The sequence below is a fragment of the Salvelinus namaycush genome, chromosome 16 (genome assembly GCF_016432855.1).
Source record: "Salvelinus namaycush isolate Seneca chromosome 16, SaNama_1.0, whole genome shotgun sequence".
Lineage (NCBI taxonomy): Eukaryota > Metazoa > Chordata > Actinopteri > Salmoniformes > Salmonidae > Salvelinus > Salvelinus namaycush.
In genome coordinates, this window is record NC_052322.1 from 30,637,917 (window position 1) to 30,664,160 (window position 26,244).

At 42.4% G+C, this 26,244-nt stretch overlaps 1 protein-coding gene across 1 annotated transcript in view; it reads left to right on the plus strand.

Moving 5' to 3' along the window:
• Positions 1-1,347: 1,347 nt before the first annotated feature.
• LOC120061626 (death-inducer obliterator 1-like) overlaps positions 1,348-26,244 on the plus strand; it is a 43,993-nt gene continuing 19,096 nt past the window's right edge. Inside the window, exons 1-6 of the mRNA XM_039011528.1 lie at positions 1,348-1,419; positions 13,424-13,485; positions 13,626-14,646; positions 14,846-15,071; positions 15,242-15,481; positions 15,708-15,894. Of these exons, the coding sequence (XP_038867456.1) occupies positions 13,431-13,485; positions 13,626-14,646; positions 14,846-15,071; positions 15,242-15,481; positions 15,708-15,894 (1,729 nt within the window). The 5' untranslated portion in view covers positions 1,348-1,419; positions 13,424-13,430. The remainder of the gene's footprint in view (positions 1,420-13,423; positions 13,486-13,625; positions 14,647-14,845; positions 15,072-15,241; positions 15,482-15,707; positions 15,895-26,244) is intronic.

Sequence of the window (26,244 nt, forward strand, 5' to 3'; positions counted from 1 at the left end):
GCCCAATATCTCTTTTGCCATCTCCACAATAACCTTCACCCTGGCATTTCTACTTTTATTCATGATCAAAGTGTCCTTTAACACTGCACATTCATGAGCGCAATATTTTCTACTGATCAACCTTTTGGCCTCAATCACTCTTCCTCCCTTCACATTTTCTTTAATATGGACATAGATATGGGAACCCCAGTGATGACTCCCCGCAATCTAGCATAAGCACCAGGGACATGGCTTTTAATCTTCTTCCCATTAAGCTTTTCCAGTTTCAGAATCTTCTCTTGATGAGCCTGGCTACAAAGCAAAAAATATTAACAATCTACCATTTCCAATGAACCGATCTAATTTGACTTCATCTACCTCTTTCTCTACGGCATTAGTTAGTCGGATTGGGTGTAAATGAGGCCCTGTTGTCTCATCAAACACTATCACCACTTTCCACTGCAACACATTATTAATTTTGCTTTATTGGCCCTCTTTATGCTTTCTCTACTAGACGCTCTACGGCTTTCTGTATAATGATCTCTCTTCTTTCTATGTCTTTCCACTATCATTCTGGTCCTTGACCCTCTTCCTCCCGCTCCATACCATCAGAACTGACACCCATATTGTTGGCATTCCAGCACAACTGTTGCTTCACCAACTTTTTCTCAATTTCCTCCACTTCGTCCGCACTACTCGCCGCCATTTCCGAAACATTAAATGTCTTCAATATGCAAAAATAGCACAAAAAAAGCCTCAATCTCTTTTCCTCCAGTCCTTTCACCCATAAGCCAAATCATCTTCCTTGCGGATCCTTCCTGACAGTTTACACATTCAGATCGAAATCATTGTTAATTAGTATCATTACCCGTTTTGAGTTCCTTTGTCCATGACAGAAAATGATTTCACCACCCCAGTCTTTTTTTCACGCAACTTCATCTTTAGATGTAGAGTGAGGTTCCTGTAACAGTAGATGTTACATTCTTTCTCCACTTTAAACTGATTGTCTTTTCTTATAATCTGCTAAGCCATTACACTTATAACTGGCTATACTTATTTCACCCCTAGCTGTACTTTTAGTTTATGGTTGACACAGCATGTTTGCCATTAGCCAATCATGTTTCTCATGGATTTCAAAGCATGTGAATGCATTCAACTTGTATTTAAAACTTCACAACTGGTTATTAATACCTTCCCACTTGGTTATGAACGCAGCATACATTTCGATTTGTTTTCCGAGGTCCAAGTTGTCTTGAACGCACTGAAGTCGTAGGTCGGAAATTTCGTAGTTCCAAGTTGTCTTGAACGCACTGAAGTCGTAGGTCAGAGATTTCGTAGTTCCAAGTTGTCTTGAACGCAACAACACAGTGGAGGAGAAGACAAAATGGAAGGCTGTGTAGACGTTTTCCTACGACAGAACACAACTGGATAACCAGTAAGGTAGCTAGCGATTGTTTGAAAAAAAAGTATCGTAAGATTAATTAATACAATTATATTTTATAACAACAGTTAGTTAGACGCATCCTAGCCAAATTATATTACATTAAAACATTGTCACGCGGTAAGGCTCCTTGACCCTGTGAATAGCATAGGCCAGTTAACTAGCTAACGTCAGGTAGGCTTGCTAGCTAGTATACGTTATTTTTTAATTTAATTTTGTATCAATAATGTTCGGTAGTTATACTGCTAGATATAATACCACTACACACGCCGCTTGGCTAGCAAGCTAGGTTGCTAACGTTAGTGCAAACATTCCACGAGCTGAAGTTAACTAACGTTAGCTTGTTGCTAGCTTGCTAGGTGGGGGGAGGGTGTCTAGTTTTTTAAGACGGCATACTTTTGTTTTAGTCACTAGATAAAGCGTTAGCTAACTACATGCCTACCTTGATGGTTTCATTCAGTGGCAGTAATTTAATATTTCAGTGGTAGACTTCATTAATCTTCATTTTTGTAGTGTCAGTGTTACAACTCAACTTCTAAAATTAACTGTATGTCTAATTTACAAGCCTCTGTGATAAACAGCAAGTCCTGCTTGAAATTCACATTTTCTATGGGAGGAAAACTTGATCAGAAATGGTCTTTGTTTGATGTTATGGACATGGGGGGTTGCACGGGTTTTGAACACCCAATTGATGTCTCTTTCTAGTCATGACATGACATAGTACTCATAGTCTTGTCTACGAGCTAGATGCATATTTTTTTTATGCTTGTCTGATTCTGAATTCAAACTTGGCTTGTGTATAACTCTGGTACAGGGCGTTAGTGTGGCCCAGCCAGTGAACTAGAATGATTAATTATATTTCTATGGGCTCAGGTAGGCCCAGTGTTAGCAAGCGTCATGTAGTGAGCTACTGTCAGTTATTTATATCAGGTGATTTCATAGGCTGTTATTTTAAGATGGTCATACCATGTATCATTTAGCTATTTGATTTTTTAAATTTAAGGACCCCTTTAGATATATTCAGTACCAGTCAAAAGTTTGGACACAGCTACTCATTCAAGGGTTTTCTTAATGTTTTACTGTTTCCTACATTGGTGAATAATAGTGAATATATGAAATAACACACAAATGGAATGATGTAGTAAACAAAAAAGTAGCCACTCTTTGCCTTGATGCCAGCTTTGCTCACTCTTGGCATTCTCTTAACCAGCTTCACCTGGAATGTGTTTCCAACAGTCTTGAAGGAGTTCCCATATATGCTGAGCACTTGTTGGCTGCTTTTCTTTCACTCTGGTCCAACTCATCCCAAACCATCTCAATTGGTTTGAGGTCGGGTGGTTGAGGAGGCCAGGTCAACTCCATCACTCTCCTTGGTCAAATAGCCCTTAAACAGCCTCGAGGTGTGTTGGGTCATTGTCCTGTTGAAAAACAAATGACAGTCCCACTAAGTACAAACCAGATGGGATGGTGTATCGCTGCAGAATGCTGTGGTAGCCATGCTGGTTAAGTGTGCCATGAATTCTAAATAAATCACTGAGTGTAACCAGCAAAGCACCATCACACACCCCCTGCATGCTTCACAGTGGAAACTACACACGCAGAGATCATCCGTTCACCTATTCTGCATCTCAGAAAAACACCGGTTGGAATCAAAAATCTCAAATTTGGACTCATAAGACCGAAGGACAGATTTCCACTAGGGATGCACAATATATCGGTGAACATATCAGAATCAGACGATATTAGCTATCTGTATTGGCCGATGTCTAGTTTAAGGCCCGATGTGCAAAACCGATGTCGAAGCTGACGTGCATACCTATATAACGAAGGTACATGACATAATGACGCCAAGTAAAATTTTGCGCTATGTGTGCAACACAGCATTCCTAAACTAGCCCACAATGTCTGCTGTGTGGCTCGAGCAGTCAACAAGTCAAGCAGTCATTTGAAAGAGTAACACAATTTCAGCGAGACAACTCAAAAGCGAAATCCATTAAAGCCAAGATGATGGAATTCATTGCCCTTGACAATCAACCGTTTTCTGTCGTGGGTGATGTTGGCTTTCGCCGACTGGTCGAGCACCGGTTAACACTACCAAGTGCGCTATTTTCAGATATTGCCCTACTGGAGTTACACAGTAATAACGTCACTGCTATTAGCTTCATGACATACATACTATGGAACTCCGTTTGGGTCTTTGCGTGTCAAAAAATATACAGTAGCACTGTCAAAGCTGTACAACAAAGTCAGCAAACACCGGCCATGAACGATGTGTTTACATTACCGCGTTGGTAATAAAGCATCATTTGTTCGACCGCAACTTCTGAGGTAGCTAGCTTTAGCTTGGTACCTAGCTAGCACCAATACAACCAGCCTGAAAACAATGACCAGTAGAAACTGCAGTCATTTTCATTATTCTTAGCAATGATTTAGGAATCCTTGTGAGTAAGTATTAGCTAGGTTGCCACTTGTTGTTTGCCTATTGAAATTGAACTTCAGTTCATGAAAATAAATAGCTAGCCGTCTACTGAACCCTGTTGCCTTAAACTGACGTTATAAGCAGCCAGCTAGCTTGAGAGGCTCGACCGGACCGGGTTGTGTGCTGTGAAGCTAGCCACAATAAGGATTAGGCACAATAGTGGAATTTGCGGTTTGCCTTCAAAATAGAGATATGTCATTGACAGTGATGCAAATTAATACAAATAGTAGAATTATGCCTTTTATTTTTTATTCTAACTGCGAAGTCCACTATTGTGGCTAATCCTTATTGTGGCTAGCTTCACATAGATGTGTCCGACCACCATTAATCAAATATGAACTGTCTTATGAATTAGTGTTATTTTAGATGACACCTAGCTATATAAACTCAGCAAAAAAGGAAACGTCCCCTTTTCAGGACCCTGTCTTTCAAAGATAATTCGTAAAAATCCAAATAACTTCACAGATCTTCGTTGTAAAGGGAAACACCGTTTCCCGTGCTTGTTCAATGAACCATAAACCATTAATGAACATGCACTTGTGGAACTGTCGTTAAGACACTAACAGCTTACAGAAGGTAGGCAATTAAGGTCACAGTTATGAAAACTTAGGACACTAAAGAGGCCTTTCTACTGACTCTGAAAAACACCAAAAGAAAGATGCCCAAGGTACCTGCTCAACTTTGTGAACGTGCCTGAGGCATGAGAACTGCAGATGTGGCCAGGGCAATAAATTGCATTGTCTGTACTGTGAGACGCCTAAGATAGGGAGACAGGACGGACAGCTGATCGTCCTCGCAGTGGCAGACCACGTCTAACAACACCTGCACAGGATCGGTACATCCGAACATCACACCTGCGGGACAGGTACAGGATGGCAACAACAACTGCCCGAGTTACACCAGGAACGCAAAATCCCTCCATTAGTGCTTAGACTGTCCGCAATAGGCCTAGAGAGGCTGGACTGAGGGCTTGTAGGCCTGTGGTAAGGCAGGTCTTCACCAGACATCACCGGCAACAACGTCGCCTATGGGCACAAACCCACCGTTGCTGGACCAGACAGGACTGGTAAAAAGTGCTCTTCATTGACTGGTAGCAGTTTTGTCTCACCAGAGGTGATGGTCGGATTCGCGTTTATCATCGAAGGAATGAGCATTACACCGAGGCCTGTACTCTGGAGCGGGATCGATTTGGAGGTGGAGGGTCCGTCATGGTCTGGGGCGGTGTGTCACAGCATCATCGGACTGAGCTTGTTGTCATTGCAGGCAATCTCAACGCTGTGCTTTACAGGGAAGACATCCTCCTCTCTCATATGGTACCCTTCCTGCAGGCTCATCCTGACATGACCCTCCAGCATGACAATGCCACCAGCCATACTGCTCATTCTGTGCGTGATTTCCTGCAAGACAGGAATGTCAGTGTTCTGCCATGGCCAGCGAAGAGCCCGGATCTCAATCCCATTGAGCACGTCTGGGACCTGTTGCGTCGGAGGGTGAGGGCTAGGGCCCTCAAAAATGTCCAGGAACTTACAGATGCCTTGGTGGAAGAGTGGGATAACATCTCACAGCAAGAACTGGCAAATATGGTGCAGTCCATGAGGAGGAGATGCACTGCAGTACTTAATGCAGCTGGTGGCCACACCAGATACTGACTGTTACTGACTTTGTTCAGGGACACATTATTCCATTTCTGTTAGTCACATGTCTGTGGAACTTCTTCAGTTTATGTCTCAGATGTTTAATCTTATGTTCATACAAATATTTACACTTTTTATTTTTGCTGAAAATAAACACCGTTGACAGTGAGAGGACTTTTTTTTTTTGCTGAGTTTAGTAATCTAGCGAACTATAGCTACTGAAACAGATTATGTCGTTTTGCTATGTTTTTGGGGAAGAACATTGTTTGCGTCCACGAGCTAGCAATTTTTTTCATGACCAGCACTGTAGTTTCGTGAGACAACTTTACCAGCATCATAGCACACGTATCAATGAATCGTTGTGATATATGAGTGATGGTGTAATCAATGTGTAATAACTATGTAAAATTAATGAACGCTTTGAATTATTATGTGACGTGCAGTCATATTCAAGTCCTGATTGGTCAACAAACGTATTTGACACGTCAAGTAGTTTTTTTTTGACATGTCAAATAGTATATATTTTTTTACACGCAAAGACCCAAACGGCGGTCCATAGAAATCCTGGTTGAGAATTAAACGACCTAACAAATGAACAGCGAAACAGCATAGCAAGTAAGTGAAAGATAGCCGATTAATTATGGCCGATTTCAAGTTTTCTTAACAATCAGTAATCGACCATTTTGGATGACGATAATGGCCGATTACAAAACAATCCACAAGAAGACTGCGTGGTAGGCTGACCACCTGTTACGCGTGTGCAGCATCAGAAGGACCTTGTGTCTGCAAGGAGCCAAGGTAAGTTGCTAGCTAGCATTAAACTTAACTTATAAAAAAACAATCAATCTTCACAGAACCACTAGTTAACTACACATGGTTGATGATATTACTAGGTTAACTAGCTTGTCCTGCGTTGCATATAGTCAAAGCAGTGCCTGTTAATTTACCATCGAATCACAGCCAACTTCAACTTCGCCAAACGGGTGATGATTTAACAAAAGCACATTCGCGAAAAAAGCACAATTGTTGCACCAATGTACCTAACCATGAACATCAATGCCTTTCTTAAAATCAATACACAGAAGTATATATTTTTAAACCTGCATATTTAGTTAAAATAAATGCATGTTAGCAGGCAGTGTTAATTAACTAGGGAATTTGTGTCACTTCTCTTGCATTCAGGGTATATGCAGCAGTTTGGGCCACCTGGCTCTTTGCAAACTGTGTGAAGACCATTTCTTCCTTACAAAGACCGTAATTAATTTGCCAGAATTTTACATAATTATGACATAACATTGAAGGTTGTGTAATGTAACAGCAATATCTAGACTTAGGGTTGCCACCCGTTCGATAAAATACGGAACGGTTCCGTATTTCACTGAAAGAATATACATATTTTTTTTAATGATAGTTTCCGGATTTGACCATATTAATGACCAAAGGCTCGAATTTCTGTGTTTATTATAATTAAGTCTATGATTTGAGATTTGATAAAGCAGTCTGACTGAGCTGTGGTAGGCAGCAGCAGGCTCGTAAGCATTCATTCTCGTAAGCATTCAAACTGCACTTTACCGCGTTTGCCAGCAGCTCTTAGCAATGCTTGAAGCACAGCGCTGTTTAGGACTTCAAGCCTATCAACTCCCGGGATTCGGCTGGCAATATTAAAGTGCCTAAAAGAACATCCAATAGTCAAAGGTATATGAAATACAAATGACTTAGAGAGAAATAGTCAACGCGTCATAATTCCTATATTAACTACAACCTAAAACTTCTTACTGGGAATATTGAAGATTCATGTTAAATTGAACCACCAGTTTTCATATATTCTCATGTCCTGAGCAAGAAACTTAAAAGTTAGATTTTTACATGGCACATATTGCACTTTTACTTTCTTCTCCAACCCTGTTTTTGCATTTAAACCAAATTGAACATGTTTCATTATTTATTTGATACTAAATTGATTTTATGTATTATATTAAGTTAAAATAAAAGTGTTCATTCACTATTGTTGTAATTGTCATTATTTCAAATATATATATTTAAAAAAAGATTATAGGCCGATTTAATCAGTATCGGCTTTTTTTGGTCCTCCAATTAACGGTATCGGCGTTGAAAAATCATAATCGGTCGACCTCTAACTAGAATGCTTAACGTTTTTAAAATTGGTTATCGGTATCGTTTTTTTTGGCAAGGAAAATATCAGGTATTGGCCAAAATACCAATATTTGGTACTCACTCATGTGAGTTTGCTGACGATGGCTTGATTGAGGGAGTTGAGTTGTTTAGTCCATTTGTCTAAGGCAGTGTAGCGCGCCCCTTCTGCTCCACGGGAGGTTTCTGTCCTCCCTGAGCTCGCCTTAGGACACCTGCGTTACCGTTTGACAGGTGTACCGCCCCAGTCAAACTCCCCACCTGCCACTGTCCCCGGAGCGGGCCTAAACTAAATAAATCCCACACAAGAGAAACTCACTAAGTAGTGATGGAAAATTGGTGCATCACTAATTTCCACCGGTCTAATGTCCATTGCTTGTGTTTCTTGGCTCAAGCAAGTCTCTTCTTTATTATTGGTGTCTTTTTAATAGTGGTTTCTTTGCAGCAATGGACCATGAAGACCTGATTAACGCAGTCTCCTATGAACAGTTGATGTTGAGATGTGTCTGTTACTTGAACTCTGTGAAGCATTTATTTGGGCTGCAATTTCTGAGGCTGGTAACTCTAATGAACTTATACTCTGCAGCAGAGGTAACTCTGGGTCATCCTTTCCTGTGGCGGTCCTCATGAGAGCCAGTTTCATCATAGCGCTTGATGGTTTTTGCGACCGCACTTTGTTTATTTGAGCTGTTCTTGCCATAATATGGACTTGGTCTTTGACCAAATAGGGCTGTCTTCTGTGTACCACCCCTACCTTGTCACAACACAACTGATTGTCTCAAACGCATTAAGATGGAAAGAAATTCCACAAAGAAATTTTCAACAAGGCACACCTGTTAATTGAAATGCATTCCAAGTGACTACCTCATGAAGCTGGTTGAGAGAATGCCAAGAGTGTGCAAAGCTGGAATCAAGGCAACGGGTGGCTACTTTGAAGAGTCTAAAATCAAAAATATATTTTGATTTGTTTAGCACTTTTTTGGTTACTACATGATTCCATATGTGTTATTTCATAGTTTTGATGTCTTCACTATTATTCTACAATGTAGAAAATAGAAAGAAAAAAAAAAGAAAAAAATGAGAGAACATGAGTAGTAGGTATGTCAACTTTTGACTGGGACTGTGTATATGTTTTATTATTTGATAAGATATTGAGTTTGGCCTTTACTAATATAGCCCATAGAAACGCATTGAATAACACATTCAGAAAGGGCAAAACAGGCAGTCCAAAAATAAATCGTAAGGCATTAGTGGTTTCTTTGCAGCATTTCGACCATGAAGGCCTGATTCACGCAGTCTCCTATGAACAGTTTATGTTGAGATGTGTCTGTTACTTTGCCAAGGGTGGCTACTTCGGGGCTCCTGAGTGGCGAAACGGTCTAAGGCACTGCATCTCAGTCCAAGAGGCATCACTACAGTCCCTTGTTCGAATCCAGGCTGTATCACATCCGGCCATGATTGGGAGTCCCATATGGCGGCACACAATTGGCCCAGTGTTGTCCAGGGTAGCCCGTCATTGTAAATAAGAATTTGTTAACTGACTTGCCTAGTTAAATAAAAGTAACACATTTTTTCAATGTCTTTCTTACAGTTGAAGTCAGAAGTTTACATACACCTTAGGTGTCCAAATTAAATGTATTTGGCTAAGTAGTAGGTTACAACATTGTTGACAGAAATTTCAGGACTCACTGCGTCTTTAAGTGCTAAAAGTGCTTTAAGTGGTAAAATTTCACATTTTGCAATATTCAAAACCAAACATGACACTTGAGAGAATTGCTCTACTGTATGTAGGGTTACTGGAACCTGATTTTAATTTCTCAAAAACAGGGTTGTATGGTCGGCTAACTGGGTAATCTTCACCTCCTTATCACATACAGTTGAAGTCGGAAGTTACATAAACTCAGTTTTTCACCATTCCTGACATTTAATCCTAGTAAAAATTCCCTGTTTTAGGTCAGTTAGGATCACCACTTTATGTTAAGAATGTGAAACGTGAGAATGATAGTGGAGAGATTTATTTCAGCTTTTATTTATTTCATCACATTCCCAGTGGGTCAGAAGTTTACATACACTCAATTAGTATTTGGTAGCATTGCCTTTAAATTGTTTAACTTGGGTCAAATGTTGCGGGTAGCCTTCCACAGGCTTCCCACAATAAGTTGGGTGAATTTTGGCCCATTCCTCCTGACAGAGCTGGTGTAACTGAGTCGAGTTTGTAGGCTTCCTTGCTCGCACACGCTTTTTCAGTTCTGCCCACAAATGTTCTATAGAATTGAGGTCAGGGCTTTGTGATAGCCACTCCAATACCTTGACCTTGTTGTCCTTAAGCCATTTTGCCACAACTTTGGAAGTATGCTTGGGGTCATTGTCCATTTGGAAGACCCATTTGCGTCCAAGCTTTAACTTCCTGACTGATGTCTTGAGATGTTGCTTCAATATATCCACATAATTTTCCTCCCTCATGATGCCATCTAGTTTGTGATGTGCACCAGTCGCTCCTGCAGCAAAGCACCCCCACAACATGATGCTGCCATCTCCGTGCTTCACGGTTGGGATGGTGTTCTTCGGCTTGCAAGCCTCCCCCTTTTTCCTCCAAACATATAACCAAACAGTTATATTTTTGTTTCATCAGACTAGAGGACATTTCTACAAAAAGTATGATCTTTGTCCCCATGTGCAGTTGCAAACCGTAGTCTGGCTTTTTTATGGCGGTTTTGGCTTCTTTGCTGAGTGGCCTTTCAGGTTATGTCGATATAGGACTCATTTTACTGTGGACATAGATACTTTGTACCTGTTTCCTCCAGCATCTTCACAAGGTCCTATGCTGCTGTTTTGGGATTGATTTTCACTTTTTGCACCAAAGTTCGTTCATCTCTAGGAGACAGAACGCGTCTCCTTCCTGAGCGTTATGACGGCTGCATGGTCCCATGGTGTTTATACTTGCATACTATTGTTTGTACAGATGAACGCGGTACCTTCAGGCATTTGGAAATTGCTCCCAAGGATGAACCAGACTTGTGGAGGTCTACAATTCTTTTTTCTGAGGTCTTGGCTGATTTCTTTTGATTTTCCCATGATGTCGAGCAAAGAGGCACTGAGTTTGAAGGTAGGCCTTGAAATACACTGCTCAAAAAAATAAAGGGAACACTTAAACAACACAATGCAACTCCAAGTCAATCACACTTCTGTGAAATCAAACTGTCCACTTAGGAAGCAACACTGATTGACAATACATTTCACATGCTGTTGTGCAAATGGAATAGACAACAGGTGGAAATTATAGGCAATTAGCAAGACACCCCCAATAAAGGAGTGGTTCTGCAGGTGGTGACCACAGACCACTTCTCAGTTCCTATGCTTCCTGGCTGATGTTTTGGTCACTTTTGAATACTGGCGGTGCTTTCACTCTAGTGGTAACATGAGACGGAGTCTACAACCCACACAAGTGGCTCAGGTAGTGCAGCTCATCCAGGATGACACATCAATGCGAGCTGTGGCAAGAAGGTTTGCTGTGTCTGTCAGCGTAGTGTCCAGAGCATGGAGGCGCTACCAGGAGACAGGCCAGTACATCAGGAGACGTGGAGGAGGCCGTAGGAGGGCAACAATCCAGCAGCAGGACCGCTACCTCCGCCTTTGTGCAAGGAGGAGCAGGAGGAGCACTGCCAGAGCCCTGCAAAATGACCTCCAGCAGGCCACAAATGTGCATGTGTCTGCTCAAACGGTCAGAAACAGACTCCATGAGGGTGGTATGAGGGCCCGACGTCCACAGGTGGGGGTTGTGCTTACAGCCCAACACCGTGCAGGACGTTTGGCATTTGCCAGAGAACACCAAGTTTGGCAAATTCGCCACTGGCGCCCTGTGCTCTTCACAGATGAAAGCAGGTTCACACGCACATGTGACAGAGTTTGGAGACGCCGTGGAGAACGTTCTGCTGCCTGCAACATCCTCCAGCATGACCGGTTTGGCGGTGGGTCAGTCATGGTGTAGGGTGGCATTTCTTTGGGGGGCCGCACAGCCCTCCATGTGCTCGCCAGAGGTAGCCTGACTGCCATTAGGTACCGAGATGAGATCCTCAGACCCCTTGTGAGACCATATGCTGGTGCGGTTGGCCCTGGGTTCCTCCTAATGCAAGACAATGCTAGACCTCTTGTGGCTGGAGTGTGTCAGCAGTTCCTGCAAGAGGAAGGCATTGATGCTATGGACTGGCCCGCCCGTTCCCCAGACCTGAATCCAATTGAGCACATCTGGGACATCATGTCTCGCTCCATCCACCAACGCCACGTTGCACCACAGACTGTCCAGGAGTTGGCGGATGCTTTAGTCCAGGTCTGGGAGGAGATCCCTCAGGAGACCATCCGCCACCTCATCAGGAGCATGCCCAGGCATTGTAGGGAGGTCATACAGGCACGTGGAGGCCACACACACTACTGAGCCTCATTTTGACTTGTTTTAAGGACATTACATCAAAGTTGGATCAGCCTGTAGTGTGGTTTTCTTTAATTTTGTGTGACTCCAAATCCAGACCTCCATGGGTTGATAAATTTGATTTCCATTGATCATTTTTGTGTGATTTTGTTGTCAGCACATTCAACTATGTAAAGAAAAAAGTATTTAATAAGAATATTTCATTCATTCAGATCTAGGATGTGTTATTTTAGTGTTCCCTTTATTTTTTTGAGCATAGTAAATCCACAGATACACCTCCAATTGACTCAAATTATGTCAATTAGCCTATCAGAAGCTTCTGAAGCCTTGACATCGTTTTCTGAAAATTTTCAAGCTGTTTAAAGGCACAGTCAACTTAGTGTATGTAAACTTCTGACCCACTGGAATTGTGATACAGTGAACTATAAGTGAAATAATCTGTAAGCAATTGTTGGAAAGATTACTTGTCATGCACAAAGTAGATGTCCTAACCGACTTGCCAAAACTATAGTTTGTTAACAAGAAATTTGTGGAGTGGTTGAAAATCGAGTTTTAATGACTCCAACCTAAGTGTATGTAAACTTCCGACTTCAACTGTATATCTAGGAGATATAAGAAAGCTAAGAAATATTTACTTCTTTTGGGGGGGGGGGGGGGGGGGCACTCTCACTACCTTTCATACTTCCATTAATTGTTTTAAAACTGGTACTGGTTACAGTCAGACGAGTCCTGTGACACTTGTAGGTGTTGTAAAGCAAAACGATGAACATCGTGTTCGTGAGAATCTCCCCTTTCCACAGTGGGATTCCATTAGTTTGTAGCCCATACGGTACGGACGCTACAAACAGATGTTGGCACATCAACTACTGACTTCAGATGAGTCCTGTGATGTTTGTAGAGCAAAACGGAGAACACCATCGTGAGAGTCTATTTTCCATATTTGTTTGTTGGCCAAACCGTTCTGACGCTACAGACGTTTTTGTGAGAAGACCGATTTTCAGGATGTCATGGTCTGACAAACGCCACTGTAGCTTGCCCACCTTCCACCGCAGATGCGGAAGGCCGACATTGGTGGATGTGGTGGATTGAGACGCAGCCCATGCAAGACTGATATGTCTAGCTTAAACTGACAGATTTTGATGGGGATGTTTTGTTACCTATACTGACGCACCCATGTGTCAATAGACTTAAGGATTAATGCAAAGTAATGAACTGCTCTTCAAGTCTCTCGACGTGTAAATGTGCTTCATTTCAATAAACAGCATTTCTGGTAGATTGGATAACATTTGTATTTTTCTATCTTAATTTGACAGGTCTATCATGGAGGGCTTTATGGATATCAATGAGATCCATGACATCACTGGCACTGATACAGGTATTACCTTAACTATTTTCCTTCCCCTTTTAGTCTTAATGTAATGGACTGTGTTAGCTGTCCAAATTATGTGATTGGATGGAGATGATGATACATTTTCTGTCATTGTTTTTCTATCCTTGCTGTTCTCCTTGGTATAGAGGAGCACAGAGGAGATGCAGAGCAGGTGGAGGGGGCCGAGAGGAGTGCTAGGCCGACCATCAGCGAGTTCAAAAAGACCTGGGGCTTCAGGCGGACCACGGTTGCCAGAAGAGAGTTTGTGGGATTGGATGAGATTGAAGATCCAGAATCTCCACCCCTACCCACACGTCGGGGCAGAGGCCGCCCAGCCAAGACCTATTCGAGACGTGGGCGAGGGGGGAGAAGGAGCGTCCCAGCCGACCTGGAGTACTCTGGAACGGCCTCCCCCATTCCAATGGACACAGAGCCTTCCTCAGAACCCCAAGAGCCCTGCCCAGGTGGCAGCCTAGATCCCACCTCTTGGCAGGACTTTGGATCTGCATTTGGCACTGCTTTTTCTCTACTTGGGGAGAAGGAGGAGGACTACATGCCCATGACTGCTCCTGCCCAAACTATGGCTGCCCCTGCCCCTAGCTATGGGGCTAGTAGGGACGTGGAAGTTGCCTCCAGTATTGAGGAGGACAGTGATGAGCTGACCCTGAAGCAACTCCAGGAACGGCTGAGCACTAGGGGGAGGGGGGAGTCCAGGGGGAGGGGGGTCAGAGGGAGGGGGAGGGGAAGAGGGAGAGGTAGAGGTAGGGGGCGTGGGAGGGGTAGGGGGCGTGGGAGGGGTAGGGGTGTAGAGCCAGAGTCGAGCACTGCGGATGAAGAGGAGGTTATTTTTGTAAATGAGTTGGAACCGCAGCAGGTGCATCAGCCTCAGGAGGAAAGGGAGAGGAGTCCTGAGAAGGTTGTGGTAGAGTCTCAAAGCCCTTCTCCTTCTCAACAGTCGAGCTCAGACTCTATGCCTCCTCTTGAGTCTGATCCAGAAACAACAGAAGAAAAGGCTAGCCAAAATGATAATGTAACAGAGGAAAAGGACAAGGTGGAAGAGGAGGAGAGGATCGAGGAAGAAAAGTCAGAGTATTCTAGCATATCGGACAGTGAGGGCTACAACCCCCATGCCCTTTACTGCATCTGTCGACAGAGGCACAACAAAAGGTATGTGTGTAGCATTGTCCTGGACGGTATTCATCTGTGAAAACAAACAAGCAAGCCTTATGTTTTTGGTTTAGCAACTCTACGTCTCGGCTCTTTCCATCTGCCACACACATCTATTTCTAAATTGTCTGTGGTTGTTGATTTTCGATATTGTTCTTTAGCTGACATTTTCTTATTGCTCTTTTGATTCCTTATCCAGGTTCATGATCTCCTGCGACAATTGTCTGGAGTGGTTCCATGGCGACTGCGTTGGCGTCAGCGAGATTCAAGGCCGAAAGCTTGAGAGGAGTGGACGAGACTGGATCTGCGTCACCTGCACCAACAAGAGCCAGAGCCAGCCAGACCCCCAGCAGAGCTCCCCTGACTGCCTGACACTGCCCTACTCGGGGGAGGAGGAGATTGTACATGAGGAGCAGGCCAGCGAGGTGAGAACCCCAAAAAAACACTGATTCCTTTGCTAGCATGCAAGGAAATAAATTGTAGTTTGTGGTGTTATATGGCTTTCCTTGCATTGTACGGCACAAACTTGACTACATTTTAACCATGGTGTTTAGTTGCGTGTTTGAGATGTGTGCTGACGTGAGTCTGGTCCTAGGAGGCTGTGGTGCAGGAAGTGACAGAGATGGTTGCTGAGGCTGAGATGGAGTTGGATGGTTCCCTACCCCAGTGCATCGGCTCAGGGTGCAGTAAGCACGCCCTGCCTGACTCCGTTTACTGCGGCACAGACTGCATTCTGCGGCACGCGGCTGCCACTATGAAGACGCTTTCCAACTCCAAAGAGACTAAAACTAAGCAACGCCCACAGAGGAGAGCAGCAGCCAAACTTGGCCCTAAGGTAACCCGTGGTTCAAAATAGGTTGTTTTGGTTAAGAGACTCTGCCTAAGCTTTTTAAAAATGTTCTTCTGCATGTTGTCCTTGTTTTGTTTTGGTGATGAATGTATGCTGAGATTGTTACCTTTTGAAATGGATAAAGCTGACACTGACACAATCACTCACATAGTATGAGTACATTTAACCCCAAATAAGCTGATGTTGACCTCTCTGAATATTTTGACCTCAGGATCAGAGGTCGGCTAGGATGCCCCAGAGGTTGTTGGCAGAGCGGCCTGAAGAGGAGGCTGAGGAAGAGGAGGCTGAAGAAGTTGAGGACAAGGAAGCTGACACATCTACATCTGCCTTATCCTGTGACCCTAGTCTCACTGCAGTACAGGCCACATCCATAGAATCACCTATGTTTTACAAGTCGAGTATGTATCACTCACAGCACATGCATATCCAACACATACAGAATACTTTCACTCAGTTGGCATTCATCAGACACTAGCTATAATGTTACCTATACCATCCACAATCTGTAGGTGTAGGGAGACGAGGTTATTTGCAGGGGTCAGCAGCAATGGGTAAGTGTACACATTTTGGCAACTTTATAAAATGTTTTCCTTCAACTAGTTGAAAAGGAAACGTTGAAAAAGAATAGAAACCAAACCAATCAACAATCCAAATGAAATATCCTCAGTTCCCAAATAGTAGAAGGTTTATTATAGTCCGGTTGAGACGCTTCTACTTCAATACCACCATCTTTCTACAGTCAATATTTTAATAGTTGCCAATGTTTTGATTTGACAAATATTGAAACCGGTACGTTAGTTCACTGACAGCCTTGCATGGCAACAACATAACTACAAGGTACAGGCTGAAATTAGGTGAGTCTGTCTTAAAAAATCTTTTCTTTGTTAGGAAATACAGTGGAAGTATGTTTAAAAAAAGAAAGAAAAAGGGGGTACACAAGTTGTTCAGATAAAAATCACTGTTTGATGGAAAGCGCAAAACAAATTCACTCGTTGACACATGAATATGGTTTTAGTTCTCAGAAGAAGAAAAAACATGAAACAAAATGAATGCTCGGTCACTATGGTCCAAAAACAAGGTCTCTCCGGTCATCCAGTAGTGCCTGGTATAGGAAATAGATTAATTCAACAATGGATGAAAAACCGGTGACATAGCAATAGCACATTTTCTCCCTCTCAAAGATGGCAACCGAATGCAAGCTACAGACCAGTTGAGCTTTTGGAGGAACTGGTTTGAATTCTTTGCAATGGTGTTTGAACTGTGAATGGGGGTGGAAAACTGAAGAGAATCATCCAGTCTTATAAGATTTATAGAGCAATGTTCACCGGTTAATAGCAAAGGCCAAGGTTTGCTGTGGGTTGGTGTAAACCCTTGGCTAAAGTTCAAGCTTCCACTTCTCAACAATCACTGATTTTGGCTAGACACATCTCTACCATTGGTACATTTTACATTTTAGTCATTTAGCAGACGCTCTTATCCAGAGCGACTTACAGTAGAGTGCATACATTTTTATTACATTTACATACTGAGACAAGGATATCCCTACCGGCCAAACCCTCCCTAACCCGGACGACGCTATGCCAATTGTGCGTCGCCCCACGGACCTCCCGGTTGCGGCCGGCTGCGACAGAGCCTGGGCGTGAACCCAGAGACTCTGGTGGCGCAGCTAGCACTGCGATGCAGTGCCCTAGACCACTGCGCCACCCGGGAGGCTACATTGCAATGGTCTCTGTTTTTCCTACTCTCTTCTTCTGCGCTGTTCACAATATTGCTTTCACGTAACCTGTGTTTTGATATCAGTGCTCATGGAGGAGGGGACGAGCGCCACGTTGCCAACTTGAAACTTTTTTTATAATGAAGAATTTAGAATTTGTATCTTAAACAAGGTGCAGTGTCATACCATACTTGCACACACGGGACACCAAAACACACATCCATGTTGTAAATTCAGACTCAGATCAGTGCTCATGGAGGAGAGGGGACTATTGAGATGCATCCCTTGTCCTTAGTTTTACTAGATTGCGCTCATCCTCTTGAGCTCCATTGCTTTAGCTATAAACCACTTCTACAGGGCTGTGTTGTTTTGAAGGCCCAATGCAGCTGTTTTTATATCAATATCAAATAATTTCTGGTAAACAATTAAGTACCTTACTGTAATGGATTCCCATTTAAAATGGGCAAAAATATAAACGCAATATGCAACAATTTACAGTTCATATAATTTACAGTTCATATAAGGATATCAGTCAATTGAAATACATTCATCAGGTCCGAATCTGGATTTCACATGACTGGGAATACGAATATGCATATGTTGGTCAGAGATAACTTAACCAAAGGTAGTGGCGTGCTTCAGAAAACCAGTCGGTATCTGGTGTGACCACCATTTGCCTCATGCAGCACGACACATCTCCTTCACATAGAGTTAATCAGGCTGTTGATTGTGGCCTTTGGAATGTTGTCCCACTCCTCTTCAATGGCTGGGCGAAGTTGCTGGATATTGGCAGGAACTGGAACACGCTGTCATACACGTCGAGCCAGAGCATCCCAAGCATTATCAATGGGTGACATGTCTGGTGAGTATGCAGGCCATGGAAGAACTGGGACATTTTCAGCTTCCAGGAATTGTGTACAGAGCCTTATGATATGGGGCCATGCATTATGCTGAAACAAGGTGATGACAACAATGGGCCTCAGGGTCTCGTCACGGTATCTCTGTGCATTCAAATTGCCATAGATAAAACGCAATTGTGTTCATTGTCCGTAGTTTATGCCTGCCGCCCATACCATAACCCCACCGCCACCTTGGGAAACTGTTCACAACGTTGACATCAGCAAACTGTTCACCCACACGACGCCATACATGTAGTCTGCGGTTGTAAGGTCGGTTGGACGTACTGCCAAATTCTCTAAAACGACATTGGAGGCAGCTTATGGTAGACAAATAAATATTCAATTATCTTGCAACAGCTCTGGTGGACATTCCTGCAGTCCGCCTGCAAATTGCACACATGAGACCTCTTTGGTGTTGTGACTGCACATTTTAGAGTGGCCTTTTACTGTCCCCAGCAGGGTATACCTGTGTAATGATGTTTAATCAGCTTCTTGATATGCCACACCAGTCAGGTGAACGCACTATCTTGACAAAGGATAAATGCTCACTAACAGGGATGTAAACAAATTAGTGAACAAAATTTTAGAGAAATAATAATTTTCTGTGTATGGAACATTTGTAGGATATTTTATTTCAGTTCATAAAACATGGGACCAACACTTTACATATTGTACTTATGTTTTAGTATAGTTTTTTTGTACAACTTTCTCCAGCAATAATTTTACTAGGACGGTCTGGGAGTGGTCTGAGAGAGGAAGAGGAAAATAGAAAATGAGCTGTAGAGGTTTAGAACTCTCTTTATTGGTCTATTAACTAATTAACTGCATGGCGATGTCACTATGGAAAGCCGAAACTCCCACCCATCCAAATCTGCTGATTTAGAAGGTCCTGTGTAGATTGTATTTAAAAAAATTAACTATCACGAAATAACACTGATACATTGTTATCACACTTTTACAGTATTAGTGACGTGTCATCAGCTGTTGTACAATATAATACCAAACACAGGAAAACTGAATTTTGACTGCACTGGGCCTTTAAAACAATGCATCAGCTATTCGTCAAAGGAAAGCAGGATCATATTCACCTGAGCCCCAGACACTGCACTATCTATCCAGCCATGGGATTTGTTTTCAGAAGCATCTATTCATAAACGCTACATTTGTATCTTAGGATTTATGCATGTTTTTTAAAGAAAGCTACCATAGTTGACAACATTTGCTACAAGTTGTCAAGAAGTGCTTGACAGTAACCTGGCCTAGACCCCAAAGTCTAAGCAGGACCCCAGTGGCAAGAAAAAGAAGCCTTGAGATGAACCAGACTGAGGGGAGGCCCATCCTCCTCTGGCTGTACCAGGTAGAAGTTACATACAAATACAATGTATGTTCAAAGAATACGAGCAGGGACAGACTGTTTTCTGTATCTGCAAGGCACACACAGTTATTGCCGTTTTGGCCAGATAGTTGTCCATAAAAGACTTACAATACTCAAAAGTTTTTGGATAGACTTTGACACAGCATGATGGGACAGACCTATATGTGGAGGCACCAACAGGTAGGGTGAAGCAGAAAGGGAGGGAATGTGGCAGTAGGGCAGCATCTGGATGTGTTGGTGGAAAGCTGTCTATAATGGTAGTAATTGAGTACAACAAAGGCAGTCCCAGCCAGTGCCAATGTTCACTTTGGTACCTTTTCCCATACCAGACCATTCACATCTGTTCACTGCTGTTTAATGTGGGCCTGATTTCACTTGGATAAGTATGACAGGGTCTAGATTGATTCATACTTGAGCAAAGTGTTTCCCTCAAAGTGAGTTTGAACTTTCCAGTCGCTAAAGAAATGTAGATTTTGGACATTGGTTATTGTCACTAGTGTCCAGAGGCAGGACTGGGTCCTCTGCCTTGCCCTCTGGTAATGCTGCCCCTTTATCCAAGCCACTTGGTATTCAAGAGTACCGATGTTCAGCAGTTAGGGTGCCAGTGTCAAATGATCTATCAGTCCTATTCCCAACTAATTTTTGACTTACCAGAGACCTTGCAGCAACTGACATGATTGTACAGATTTTATTTAGCGAGGGGGGAAAAAATGGTCGTACTCGATTAATATTGCAATACATATAATTTTTTTATGAGGAAACAAACTCAATGCAAAATGGGATTTTTATTTTATTTTTGGGGGGTCCCGTGTGGTCTTTTTTTTAAGGGGAACTGGAGCTCTGCACCCCTTTACATATATCCCCCCAATCTTTATTTCAGACAGGTGGCAAGTAGAGTAGAGGGGAGAACAGGAGGAAAGTGGTGGTTGCAGTGGGATTTGATCCCATGCTGTTCTGGGGGACTGCTGCTCCACGTCACCAGCAGTTGGAACTTAAACTATTGTCAATTGCAGTGTCATATACACACACACACACACACACACACATAAGCAAATGATGCACTAGTCAATCTTTGGCTCACTTTTAGGCTTATGTCTGGCCACACAAATCCTTACTGAACCGATGCTGGCTATACACTACACCTCTGACATTTCTACAGCTCTCACACACAAACTCCAACATGCACACAGACACGGGACACCAACAAACACAGACATATTTTACACTCAGACCAGAGGGAGAGAGGATTCTATGCAAATAGGGACGGGGAGATTTGGAGAGCGGAGCAGTTTTTCAGCTGGAGCATGGAGCTGCTGAGAGGATGTTCAGATGCCATGCAGGATTTCTCCAAGGATCCTGACAAACAATGAATGCCAGATTCATAGATCCATTTCAATGAAGAAGACTGAAGTACACCGCTGGCCAATGCCACTGACATAATCAATACTGCAATGCCTGGCAGATCAGCAGGAGTTGTACAATTATCCTTCCAATAATTTGGAACATGACCTGAATAATCCTATTAGGATTTGAAATCACTCACAAAAGGACACACTTGCTCCTTTGCTCTACAGTTGGGTTAAAGTTTTTGTCTGAATTAATTCAATAACCTGCATCAGTGAACACCTGTTTGAATCCAGTACGTGAATGGGATTCAGTGAAATGCCATAGAAGTGTGCAAGGAGTACAGCAGTTTATTTAGTTATTGGACACATGGAACAATGACTAAGGCTTTGTTATGTTCTTCAAACAGCCCAATTGTTCTTTTTTCCCCACTAATTGGTATTTTGGCCAATCAGATCAGCTCTGAAAAAATATCAGAATAGTTACACTTTTTAGTAACATGGTCAAATATACAAGCATTATTTTGTACCATAGAAGGATCTTCCACAAAACAGACATGCATTTTATGTACATCCTATAATTGTTTTTGTTTTCCTGTGGTTCTGTTTTTATTTTTGACAGTTAAAAGTCCTGAACACATCTGACACTAGAGGAATGCAACCTCAACGCTAATACCCTTAGAATGTGACCATGTGTCTTACATCAGTTCTCACCATTCAAATGGAAACATTCGACCAGCTGAATTTGTTTTATATCGATCTGATACATTTCAGATTCACATACAAGTATTCACACCCTCTCTGGTATTTTGCAGAGGTAGACTGGGTCTATCGCACTACCTGAGATGAGTGACTATCACTACTATGGTCTGAGACACCTAGACCTCATACTGTTTTTAGTCACAACCAAGATTTAGGCAGCAGTCAAATGACCTCTACCTCCTCAGTTTTTACAGATTTTAATGAACTATAGCAAGGCTAGGTGGAGACCTCATCATTGCTTATTTTGCCCGTGTTACTCTACTTTCATGGGGGACTCCAGGTGGTGCACCTTTTCGTTCCAGCCCAGCACTAACATACCTGTGCAGCATCATGGTCCCCATAATTAAGGAAAACTGTTATTCCTTTATTTTTGCAGATCTGAAGGAACTGGATAGGTGTAAGCAATATGTGTCTTCATCGCTGCTATCTGTTCAACAGTTATCTTCCGTTATAGCTTTTCGTCTTGAGCCACCAATTGTTAAACACAAGCACCCTCTACTGGCCAGACATTAGAATAGTTTTTTAAAAGTGCAATTATTCAGTGTGACGTTCTCCTGAGAATGTATCATATTCCCGTACCCCCGAAAAAGTGTCGTGAGAAATCCCCAATACTAATAGCACAGATTTTCTAAACCCAGAAGCGCAAAATCGCGAGACTTCCGGGAACACTTGCGAAACACACAGACCAGTCCGGGGTTTTAGAAGTCAATGAGAACATTTCTCCCTTTGTTGTTCATTTTCTCAATCTGAAGGCACAACCTAGATTAGAGCCAATGTCTTAAGTAGTTGAACATGTTATTACTCCAACCTCGCGAAAGTGACACGTTTTCGTCAAAAACAACTTTATATCAAGGAGTGCCATTGATTTGACATCCTGCACATGTGCAGTTCAGCGCGAGACGAACGTTTGGCCCATGACGTGTTTCTATGCATGAGCTGTGCTTGCCAACGTCGACATGACATCGCCTACAAGTGTGATCGGGGATTTCTATTTGGAGATGCAGTTTTAGCCTATCTTCATACTCTGCTGTCTTTGATAATATTTTAACGATACATAATTTTACATTTGTTCATGTTTGGATACGTTCTATTGTAGAAACGACTATATCAAATACTGTAAGCATTCTGGGTAAGATGTTATACAGATGTTCAACTACATACATTTAATGCCCTGATCATAATTTGTTTAATTGCTCATGATGTTCTTTATATCCAAGTCACTTGATTGCTGCAAGGGTGCAGTTCCATTTACTTGTTAATGTGAATTGTTAAGACTCAAGCATAGAGCTTGACCTGATTATTGCTTTTACAATCTAAAACAGATGTCTTACAGAAGAAGGATGCACTTCTCCAAAGTGCACACTAGACACACTTAAACCTCAATCTCACAAGTGATCATATGACAGCAGTCCGATAAAGTACATAAATAGTAATCTGTAGTTTCTCCAATTGATCAACTTTGTATATAGGGCTGGTTGGGTTGGATGTGATCTTATAGTAGGATCAGAACAGGATCTGTGTAGAATCATTTAATCAAGCAAGTTTTGTAATATTGCTAGATGCAACCACTGAATGGAGATTGAGTAGGAAAGTGTGGATTTAACCAGAAGTTCTGTGTTTATGGAGCGCGCCCATTAACACCTGTGCCATAACGTTCCAGGACCTTGTTTCCCAGAGCATTCGCGGCGTCAAGATCATATCTTTTAGTAGCCAAGGTCTTTCCCAGAGCCTTCGTTAGTATTGTTGCTCTTAAAAACCTTTGCACATCTACGGAGTGATCCTGACCACTCATAGAGCAGCCAAAGTGCATCTTTAGGCTTCTTTTCTGCCTTACCTCACAAGATAATCCTTCTAAAACAATGTAAGTGTTTTTGTGTGAATGGGCATGATCATACAATGTAAAATGTTTCATTTGGGTAATGTATAGGATATAATGTAATATTTGAAATATGTATTTATAACATTTTGTCAAGTTTGGTTTTATTTGATCCAAAGCTGAATCTTATCGGGTACAAATTGGAAACACCTGGAAGTCTATAAATGGCAAGCCATTGTCAGAGGTCATTGGAACAACAATAATACAGCATGGCTGCTATTCAGCGGATTGTTTATCCAACATAACCGGCGGCTCCGTCTGCGCAGCCGGTTGGTGTATATAAATCTGTATGTCCGTTGCAGCCCCAGCATTGTGAGTCTATCAGACTCCCACAAGAGGTACTCAGACTGCTCTACGTTGTGTATAAATCAGCTGAGGCATAGCAGGGGAAGTAGTAGGGATGCTAATGGTGCTGTCGTAACCCCCCCGGCGAAATAATAACAGCATCGCCACACCCAAACGTCTTCCTGTGGCTATGCGCTGAGGTGCAGCTTCTAACAGCCTCGTGCTTTTACTCAGTGTGGCGTTTCCTCCAGGGCTTTGGGGATGGACACAGAATATATATTTTTATGAAAAAACTAAATGTGTGTAGTAGAGGGTTAGTCACTGTATATATTTGTGGGCTAAAAGGAAACGATCTGATACAGATATATTGTGGTGTGCAATGTCCTAAAGCACTGTAGGAAAGAAGATGACTGTGGTTCAAATCTTAAAATTTATGAACATTACATGACAAATGGTTAGTTTATTTTCATACATAAAACCTAGTCTTCGAAATGTAATCTGATAATCCAGGTTTTTGGCTTGTTATGAAAACGCAAAGACGAAAACCAGCGTATACGGCATCCATCAATTATTAGTGTTGTGTATTTCTCCACTATAAGGAACAAATCTGCCATGCCCAGTGTCGGGTCTAATAGACGACATAACATAGTAAACGTAAATCCGGGACACTCAAATTAGTTTGATATGTTACGTTTGGTATGGTTACATACAGTGCTTGACTTAGACAGAAATAAGTGCCAGTAATCATTTTGGGTATCGGTACTGTTTATATTTAGGAGTAGGAGCTCCACAGTACTTTTGAGCTAATATTCTACAAGCGGAACAGGAGCTCAAGCAGTAGAACGTTTGAGGTGCCGGTACTTGTCTCATGTGAGCTCCTGCCCAAGTCAAGCACTGGTTACATAAGAGAGGAGGTCACTTAACGCAAAAACGAAAGGAGGATGTCTGGAATTCTTGGAGGGAGTTCCATTCTGGGTTGAGATCTGGTGACAAACACACAAACACCCTTTAAAACCCCTATGCTCTTTTGAGACCTCTCTTTCAAAGTCACTGAGATCTCCTCTAGCCATGGTATCCAAAATAATGGGCAACTGGGCATTTTTATACATGACCCAGGGTTTCCATTAGCCGGCTTTTGGTCAATATATATATTTTTAAAGCAAATAAATAAAATTTGCACTGGCCAATTGTCCAGGAGAAGAAAAAATCCCATTGCGAAATAATTAATTGATAGAAATACCAGTCGATGTAAATACATTTGACTGGTCATGCTTATCGGTCTATAGGTTAATTCCCATAATTGAGTGGAATTAAATTGGCGCGTGAACGTTTTATTCGTGATTTAGGCTCTTATTTATCACAGATACAGAGTCTTTCAGTGTAAAATCCGTCAGACAGCGTGAGTTGCATCTCAAACAGCAAATTCATAGGCAATGGAAGGCAGGCTTCATATCTATCGTTCAAATCTTTAAATTTATGAACATTACATGACAAATACTTAGTTTATTTTCATACCTAAAACCTAGTCTTCGAAATGTATAGGCCTAGCCTACTTTTCACATGAAATGTGGGCTATTAGTAGTGTTTGTTTATGATGCCAGCGCCATCGATTTCAGCACCAGGGAACTGGACAGCTCCCCCAACGGGATCATGTGAAAAACTGAACCCGGCCCCAACGATTACAGGCTCTTACAGGTTCACACTACCTGCTTATTTGGGAAACACTCTTGAAACGTTGGCTCGTAAATAACAATGCATTTAGTATAATCATGTAATGCTTAAGTTACAACGCAACTGGCAAACGAGGCCCAGACCTCTTAGCATATGTCATTGTGGGCTCACATACAGGAAGGCTCTCCAGGAGTGTCCTGCACACACACACCCCAATGCAAACAGGGAAACACTTCTTCAAAGGCTCAGAGTAACAAAGAATACATGTCATTTCAATGCTTCCATCAATAGCGATGGAAGCTGGAACAGCTAAAGCAACACTTGAACCAGCAGAGGACAATTCAATTGCGCTACTGCCTGTGCCATAAAGTTCCAGACCTCATGGCAAGAGCCATAGTATACTTTCCAAAGGCAGACTTCAATAAAAGTGATGATATAGGGGGCTACGTAGCTGAAGAAAAGATAAATGAAAGTACCGTATGTTCCTCCATGACAGGGATCTACCATGCCAGTCCTTCGAGGGCTGAAGTCCTACTTGTTTTCATGTCTCCCTGGCACTTCACTGATCAGTCTGTATCATTGATTAGCCATTGACCACCTGATAGTCCAGGTTTTTGGCTTGTTATGAAAACGCACAGACGAAAACCAGCGTATACGGCATCCATCAATTATTAGTGTTGTGTATTTCTCCACTATAAGGAACAAATCTGCCATGCCCAGTGTCGGGTCTAATAGACTGGACATAACATAGTAAACGTAAATCCGGGACACTCAAATTAGTTTGATATGTTACGTTTGGTATGGTTACATACAGTGCTTGACT